The sequence below is a fragment of the Myxine glutinosa genome, chromosome 8 (assembly GCF_964187855.1).
Source record: "Myxine glutinosa chromosome 8, kmMyxGlut1.1, whole genome shotgun sequence".
Lineage (NCBI taxonomy): Eukaryota > Metazoa > Chordata > Myxini > Myxiniformes > Myxinidae > Myxine > Myxine glutinosa.
The window spans coordinates 111,007,759-111,016,841 of NC_136268.1; the positions used below are offsets into that span (position 1 = coordinate 111,007,759).

General features: G+C 46.1%; 1 protein-coding gene across 1 annotated transcript in view; it reads left to right on the plus strand.

The window, feature by feature from the left end:
• ERCC6 (ERCC excision repair 6, chromatin remodeling factor) overlaps positions 1-8,675 on the plus strand; it is a 64,045-nt gene extending 55,370 nt beyond the window's left edge. The window contains exons 21-26 of the mRNA XM_068125105.2: positions 4,537-4,682; positions 4,836-5,333; positions 5,502-5,684; positions 7,275-7,446; positions 7,642-7,729; positions 7,922-8,675. Coding sequence (XP_067981206.2) covers positions 4,537-4,682; positions 4,836-5,333; positions 5,502-5,684; positions 7,275-7,446; positions 7,642-7,729; positions 7,922-8,401 — 1,567 coding nt within the window. The 3' untranslated portion in view covers positions 8,402-8,675. The remainder of the gene's footprint in view (positions 1-4,536; positions 4,683-4,835; positions 5,334-5,501; positions 5,685-7,274; positions 7,447-7,641; positions 7,730-7,921) is intronic.
• The last annotated feature ends 408 nt before the right edge of the window (positions 8,676-9,083 follow it).

Genomic DNA, 9,083 nt, shown 5'->3' on the forward strand with positions numbered 1-9,083 from the left:
CACTCCCTCTCGTCAAAACTCAAGGTGGGCAACCCGATCGAAGCAAGGGTGGAAATCATTCCATTTATGACGACGAAACGTCTGATGCCCGACGTGGAGATCGGTTTCTGAGATTTGGGACATGGAATGTAGGGACAATGACAGGGAGATCAGGAGAAGTGGTGGAAGTATTGGTCAGAAGAAGAGTGGACATATGTTGTGTGCAGGAGACGAGATGGAAGGGAAGTGGTGTGAGAATGGTGAAGGGTAGGCAGGGACAGAAATACAAGTTTGTGTGGCAAGGGTGCCTGGAGGGCGTCAATGGTGTTGGTGTCCTGTTTTCTGAGGAGTTTGTAGACAGTGAGGTGAGTGTGACTAGAATGAGTGAAAGGTTGATGATGGTGAAAATGATGATTGGAAAGCTCTTGGTGAACATCATCTCGGGATATGCTCCGCAGGTTGGTCGGAGTGATGAAGAGAAGGACAAGTTCTGGTGTGCTATAGAGAAGCTGATGGAAAACGTGAAAGATGAGGAAGTTGTTGTGGTAGGAGGAGACCTAAATGGACATGTGGGAAGGAGTATGGACGGTTTTGAGGGAGTTCATGGGGGTTACGGATATGGTGTGAGAAATGGAGAAGGTGAAAGGATTTTAGAGTTTGCTGATGGAGCTGATTTGTTGATTTGTAATACTCAGTTCCAGAAAGAGGATAATAAGCTTGTTACATACACGTCAGGTGGGTCGACGACAACCGTTGACTACCTGCTGGTGCGTAGGCGAGATAGGGGGCACCTCCGGGACACAAAGGTGAACCCGGGGGAGGAGGCTGTTTCACAGCACCACTTGGTTGTCTGCGACATAAGGGTGAAAGGTGCGAGGAGAGCTCAGCGGGTGAAGTACCAACCGAGAATGAAGGTGTGGTGGTTGAAAGAGGTGACAGTGAGGGAGGCATTAAAAGAGAGGCTGAGTATGGTGGAGGATGATGTGGTTGAGCTTGAAAGTGGTTGGATGTCAATGAAAGATAGTCTGTTGGGAGCCGTTGGTGAGGTATGTGGATGGACAAAAGGACCACCGAGGCACTCGGAAACATGGTGGTGGGATGATGAAGTTGGAAAGAAGATTGACGAGAAGAGGAAGAAGTTCAAGGAGTGGCAGAAGGCGAAGGGTATGGGGGCAGAAAAGGCAGAGCATGAAAGTTATAAGGTAGCCAAGAAGGATGCAAAGAAAGAGGTAGCAAAGGCACAGGAGGCATGTAGGAAAATGTTCGGAGAGCGCTTGGATTCGGAAGAGGGTCAGAGAGCGGTATTCAGGATTGCAAAGCAGATAGCGAAAGAGAGGTGTGATGTGATGGGGGTGAGTTGCTTGAAGGATGAAGTGGGACAAATCGTTGTGGACCCAGATGGAATTAAAGGAAGATGGAAGAGATATATGGAAATACTGTTGAATGCAGAGAATGAATGGGATGGCAACATCGAGAGTAACCCAGTTTTAGGACCGGCAGAGAAGATAACCGAGGAGGAAGTTGAGGAAGCGATAAAAGCAATGAAGAGTAGAAAAGAGGGAGGGCCGACGGGAGTTGTGGGAGATATGTTGAAGGCAGCGGGAAATTGGGGTGTGAAGAGAATGGCAGAGATCTGCAATCTGGTGGTGAAAGAAGGCCGCATTCCAGTGGATGGGAACTGAGTACCCTCGTCCCTCTATACAAGGGGAAAGGTGACCCTCTGGACTGTGGCTCGTATCGAGCGATAAAGTTATTGGAGCATGGAATGAAGGTATTGGAAAGGGTGGTGGAGAGGAGGATAAGGAAGAAAGTGAAGATTGACGAAATGCAGTTTGGATTTATGCCAGGAAGAGGAACGACAGACGCGCTTTTTATTGTGAGGCAGTTGCAGGAGAAGTACATGGAGAAGAGGAAGAAGTTGTTTCTTGGGTTTGTTGATCTGGAGAAAGCATTCGATAGGGTTCCACGTGAAGTTGTGACATGGGCATTGAGGAAGTTAGGAGTGGAGGAATGGTTGATCAGAGTAGTGATGGCAATGTACAAAAGAGCGCGCACAGCTGTAAGGACGAAGGGCGGGAACAGTGGTGAGTTTGAGGTGAAGGTGGGAGTGCATCAGGGGTCGGTACTAAGTCCACTACTATTTGTAGCTGTCATGGAGGTGCTGGCTCAGAACGTAAAGGAGGGTTTACCGTGGGAGTTGTTGTATACAGATGATCTGGTGTTGATTGCAGAAAGTATAGATGGACTGAAGGAGAAGATGAACAAGTGGAAGGAATGTATGGAGACAAAAGGTCTGAAGGTGAATATCGGAAAAACGAAGGTGATGGCAAGTGGTAAAGGATGTGGTGAGGTGGAAAGAACTGGGAAGTGGCCGTGTGCTGTGTGCAGGAAGGGTGTCGGAGTGAATTCCATTCAATGTACAATGTGCGCTGAGTGGGTTCATCAAAAATGTAGTGGTTTGAGAGGGTCATTAACCAGTGTGGCAGCTACATTCAAGTGTAAGGTGTGCACAGAGGGAGCTGCAGATGGAGGAAATGTTGAGTTGGATCTTGGAGATGGCGTGAAGCTGGAAGGTGTGAAAACATTTTGTTACCTTGGAGACATGCTGAATGGAGAAGGTGGATCAGACTCGGCAACGGTTGCTCGAGTGAGATGTGCATGGAAGAAGTTTCGGGAACTGAGTGGCGTGCTGACGAGGAGGGGAGTGTCATTGAAGCTGAAGGGAAAGGTGTATGCTGCATGTGTGAGAAGTGTTATGATTTATGGGAGTGAGACATGGGTAATGAACGTAGAGCAGCAACGAAGGGTGGAAATGCGAATGGTTCGGTGGATGTGTGGAGTATCGTTGAGAGAGAGGAAGACAAATGATGAATTGCGAAAGATGATGGGAATAGAGCCTGTGATGGATGCTGTGAAGAGAAACAGGTTGAGATGGTTTGGTCATGTGTTGAGGAAGGATGAAAGTGACTGGTTGAAAAGAGTGATGGGAATGAATGTAGAAGGAAGTAGAGGACGGGGAAGACCGAGAAAGACTTGGCTAAAGATGGTCAAAGAAGAAATGCGGGCAAGGGGGTTAACAAGGAGAGATGCGGAAAATAGGGCAAAATGGAGAACATTGTCATGGGGACCGCAAGGCTAACTAACCCACGCTCTTGCAGGGAAAATGGCCTTAAAATGCATGTTGTGTTGTTGTTGTATTGCTTTTATCACTTCCTCAACTTCCTTCTCAATTATCTTCTCTGCCGGTCCTAAAACTGGGTTACTCTCTATGTTGCCATCGCATTCATTCTCTGTATACAACAGCATTTCCATATATCTTTTCCATCTTCCTTTAATTCCATCTGGGTCGACAACGATTTGTCCCACTTCATCCTTCAAGCTACTCACCCCCATCACATCACACCTCTCTTTCGCTATCTGCTTTGCAATCCTGAATACTGCTTTCTGACCCTCTTCCGAATCCAAGCGTTCTCCGAACATTTTCCTACATGCCTCCTGCGCCTTTGCTACCTCTTTCTTTGCAGCCTTCCTGGCTGCCTTATAACTTTCATGCTCTGCTGTTTCTGCTCCCGTACCCTTCGCCTTCTGCCACTCCTTGAACTTCTTCCTCTTCTCGTCAATCCTCTTTCCAACTTCATCATCCCACCACCATGTTTCCGAGTGCCTCGGTGGTCCTTTTGTCCATCCACATACCTCACCAATGGCTCCCAACAGACTAGCTTTCATTGACATCCAACCACTTTCAAGCTCAACCACATCATCCTCGACCCTACTCAGCCTCTCTTTTAATGCCTCCCTTACTGTCACCTCTTTCAACCTCCACACCTTCATTCTCGGTTGGTACTTCACCCGCCGAGCTCTCCTTGCACCTTTCACCCTTACGTCGCAGACAACCAAATGGTGCTGTGAAACAGCCTCCTCCCCCGGGATCACCTTTGTGTCCCGGAGGTGCCCCCTATCTCGCCTACGCACCATCAGGTAGTCAACGGTTGTCGTCGACCCACCTGACGTGTATGTAACAAGCTTATTATCCTCTTTCTGGAACTGAGTATTACAAATCAACAAATCAGCTCCATCAGCAAACTCCAAAATCCTTTCACCTTCTCCATTTCTCACACCATATCCGTAACCCCCATGAACTCCGTCAAAACCATCCATACTCCTTCCCACATGTCCATTTAGGTCTCCTCCTACCACAACAACTTCCTCATCTTTCACGTTTTCCATCAGCTTCTCTATCGCACACCAGAACTTGTCCTTCTCTTCATCACTCCGACCAACCTGCGGAGCATATCCCGAGATGACGTTAAATGACGAATGAACTACATTAAAAGAGAAACTTTAATGTGTCAGCTCAGATGGTCCTTGCAATGTAAGTGACAATGATAAAATATACGAAAATGTAGTTATTTACAATGACATCTGTACATGATTGTATGAAAGCCAAAATTTGTATTGCCGTTTGGATTGCAGCCGTCAGTTGACGGTTGACTGAGCGAGACATGGTCACTGCCCATGGAATTTGCTCATCAAAATCCTCTTCGATTGCCATCGCAGGCAGATCTTCAAGCAGTACTTGACCAACCGTGTACTGAAGGACCCAAAGCAGAGACGGTTTTTCAAAACGAACAATCTTTGTGAACTCTTCACTTTGAGCAGCCCAGATGGCACTCAGGATACAGAGACTAGTGCTCTTTTTGCTGGTATCTATTGCAAACACTTCATTCATTTTATCTTAATTCAATGTTGAGGTAGAAGCCATGTTGTGGATGCTGTACATGAGCTTGTTTGTAAAAATAGATGAGGGTTGAGTTGTGTTTTTTATCACTGTTGTTGACGCCTTTTTTTTTTTCCAGGGACAGGCTCTGAGGTGAAGATTGCTGTTAAAGGAAAGAGCCATGCTCGCGATAAAAGGCAGAATAATGTCCTCCAGAATTCCACAGTTGTACATCATTCTCCCTCTCCCTCTCTCCATCATTTGCCTAGGGGACCTTGCAGGACCCCAGGTGAGCAATCACGTGGCCCTGGAGGCTACGTTCTTAGCGAGCCAGTCTTGTCAAGTCTTGAACATGTCACCGATGCCGATGTAGCGACGTGCGACTCAAATAAATGGACAAATGCAGTTGGCTTGGAGAATACCAAACAGAAAGTCCTTCAAAGTTTTGGAGAGGATGGGCAAAAAAGTCAATCTGCTGACAAAATGCAGGATGTACGAGGTGAGGGGAGCTTGAGTAATGGAACCGGCATCTTGCAGTCGACCCCAATGGACACTATTCACCGAAAACGCAAGGAAAAGAGGAAGCATGTTACGTTTCGGGATCACAAGGACGTGGTAAATCAAACAAAAGGGGATGGTAAGAGCAAACCTAAGAACTATTTTCACTCAAACTTTAAAGGCGAATTGATTTCAATGGTGCTTTTTCCGCCAATTGTAAAAAGTTCCTTGTTTTTCAGACGATTATGTAGATGAAATTTTTGAAGTGCATCCATTGCTTGTCCACCATTGTTCCTTGTGCTCGCAGGGGTCAGACGAGGGAAGAAACACAAGAAGGGAAAGGATGCACGCGTTGATGGCGTACCTATCCCACACCTTGTCCGTGAAGCGGCATTTTGTCATGGAGAAAAAGGAAACAGCGAGCGTGAAGCGAGGAGGTCATGGAGGTCGAGCGATGATTACATCTTAGAGAAATTGTTCAAGAAGTCAGGTGGATCTTCGTTTGATTTATTTATTTACATTTGTCGGAGCCATTGATGCATTGGGTTTTTTTTTTTGTTTGTTTTTTTGGTTTTTTTGTATACAGGAGCGAGGCTCGTGAAAGAGCTGACATTCATCACACAAAAAAATCAAACAGACACACAAAGTATATAATAAGGGTAGCGGTAAACAAGAAGGGGAGAGAAGGGGAAGCACACAAACACGAGAGCAGGGACATCGGGGGATCTGTGAGACGGAGAGGGCTTGGGGGGACGAGGCGTGGGAAGGGGGGGGGGGGGGGGGGGAAAGTTGGTATTTCAAAAAAGTGGATCTGGGGTGAAATTAGTGGGGGTAGAAAAGATCAAGGTTTTGGATGGGGGAAGATAAGAGATGGTGGTGAACAGCTGTTTTAAAGACCTGGAGGGAGGAGTGGGATTGAAGAGAGTGAGGGAGTTTGTTCCAGAGGCGGGAGAAAAGAGGAGTGAAGGTGAGCAGAGAGTCTTGATTTTGGCAGTTTAACCATAAGAGGGTTGGCAGGCAGATCTTATGCGACCTGTAGGAATATTTGGGGGACAGATCCCAGAGGGAGCTGGGGGAGCAAGGCCGGAGAGGAGTCGGTATAAGACAGAAAGACCACCAACCTGCCTGCTGTGAGTAAGTGAAAGGCCCTGGCGTTAGCTTCATCGCGGGACATTCCAATGATTCTGAAAGCTTTGGTTTCAACAACGTGAAGACGAGCTACATGTGAGGCAGGAGCACCGGCCCAGAGGGGAGAACAGTATTCCATTGAGCTGCGGAGGAAAGCCTTGTATGTGATGAGGAGCTCAGGTGTGCCAAGGAAGGACTTCGCATGACGGAGGATGCCCAGTTGGCGACTGGCTTTGGAGGCCAGATTGGAAATGTGGTTTTCCCAGGAAAGATCATGGCAGATTGTGAGACCCAAAAGCTTGAGTGACAGAACTTCTTGGAGAGGATTGTTCAGAAAGTAGATGGGAGGGTTGTCTAGTCAGTCTTTTCGGAGAGACATTGTAAGAGTGTGAGATTTGTCAGGATGGAAAGACATGTTCCACTTGTTGGACCAGTCTGTGATTTTGTCCAGGTCTGCAGAGAGTGAGGAGGCTGCAGACTGCCGATCTGATCAGAGTTGTTCAAAGTTGTTTAATGATTTCTTTCTCGAGTCTTTTGCAGCGTTCTTGCCTTTTTTCTTTCGAAATGCTTTATGGCTTGTGAGGTGTCACCAGATCTCAAAGTTATTATTATTGATGTAAGGAATTGTTGCAGGTCCATTGGGTGTCCCCTTGCATAAATAAATCATTTTGTTCCGCTTCCTATTATAATCCAAAGCTTCATGCAAATGTTGCACTTGCTTGCTAATCGGTGCAGAGGTTAATCCTGTGGTATGAACTTTAATTTGGTGCCACTTTTATTTAATTATTTGTTTTTGCCTATGGAAACTAATGTTGAACGCTGTAACATGGTTCAGAATTACAATCTGCTTTCATGCTTGCCAGAAGACGAATGAAGCACATGTATGAAAAGTCTCTTGAAAACCACGGAATAATGTGACTGCCTTTTCTGCGTGTCGACCTGCTGTGCACAGGGGTTCATAGTGCCTTGAAGCACGACGCAGTGATGGATGGGTCAGACCCTGACTATTTGCTCGTGGAAGCGGAAGCGACCCGTGTTGCTCATGATGCTTTGAGGGTGCTCAAGCAGTCTCGTCGGGCCTATCAATCGAGGCAAAATGCTGTTGGGAGTCATGCTAAACCCAAGTAAGCTGGTGTTCTTTAAGGCCACAGGTACTGTTGTTCATAGTATTTGTTCATGAATGCTTATTGGTGGAAATGCAATGATGACTCGATGAAACTCACAAAGGAAAGGCCCCATGAAGATTTTATGCATGAATTTCACAATACACAACTCTCATAGTGGATGACCGTTGGTCGGTGTTGGTTTTGTTTTTTCAGGTTTCGTTTTGGGCAGAAGAAGAATCCCTTGATGGTTTTGTCTAACATTCATCGCACTTCATCAAGACCTCAGACAAACAAGTGCAAGGTGCGTGTTAACGTGTGGCATTGCACAAACCTGAACGTTTCATACATTGTTGATCACAGGGATCGTAAAGTAAATATTCTGAATCTACATTATTATTGATAAAATAGATGAAAATGAAATACTGTAAAAAGTAATGAGCGTTTTGACGGTTCTTTGCGTAAAGGCGGTGTTGTGTGTGCCACGTGTTGATAGGATGCAGACATATTGGAAAGTGTGGAGCCAGGATCGAGCCTCAACCTGGCTTGTCACGATGGTGTCCCCACACCAATGGCCATGTCAGATAAACCTCAGAGCATGGCTGATGAGTCCAGCAGTGGCTGTGCTTCTGCAGATTTGCTTGCTCGAATGCGCCACCGCAACCGCCTCGTGCAGAGACAGGCACTGGAAGAAGGAGAAGAAGACGGACAAATGCCAAGCGGTACCGCGCCACCAACAGAATATGATGGGCTCTTGGCTGAGCTTCTCGCCTTCCTGACGAGCCGTGCAGGAGTCAATGTTGGAGGAAGGGCCATGGGAGGGCGGGTGACTACGGAAGAAGTCCTAGATGAGTTTGGTACCCGCTTGGAACCCGAAAAGTCACCAGTTTTTCGTACTTTGCTCCACAGCCTGTGCACCTTTAAACGAACAGCTGACAGAACGGGCCTGTGGACTTTGCGACCCGAATACAGTTAGCACTTGCCTTATAGAGTCTGCTATTTACTCCTGAGGATCTTTAACTTTTCCATTACGGGGTGTCTGTGGCGATGACTTTCCAATTTCAACACTACCAAACTATTGTGAGGATGGCTGTAATGGCTCTTTGACCTTATATTTCATATACTTTCATATACCACTTTTCAAGATGTGAAAATTATTCTCGGAGTTTATGGCAGCTTTGGTTTGTCCTGGGGAAAGGAGACTCGAGATTATAGTTTTAATTTAAATAAAAGATAATGCATAAAGAACATCCAATGTGCTGCTTTTGTGACATCTTGTTTCTAATGGAGCCTTACGTGTGCTTTGCCAAAGTTTTTGAACGTTTCTTAAAACAGACAAGTTATTGGATATTTCTTTAATTACCCCGCGTGTGAAGCGCAAGGCGGGGTTAAGCAATTGGTTCACTCTGTTTGTCTGTCTGTCTACAGATGTCAGTCTATGATTGAGGAACTACTTCATTTCAATTAAATTTTTATATTTTGAACACTGGAACACGAACCTGCAGTTTAGCAGTACTCTGCCTCTGAATTTGGCAAATTGTATGAAATCTTGTCCCAAGCACATATGCACACAGAGAAGTAAAGTAATTGTTTCAGTCTCTCCTCCCTGGCAGTCAAACAAAATTGAAAATCATTCCATACAGCTAAGAAACTTACTC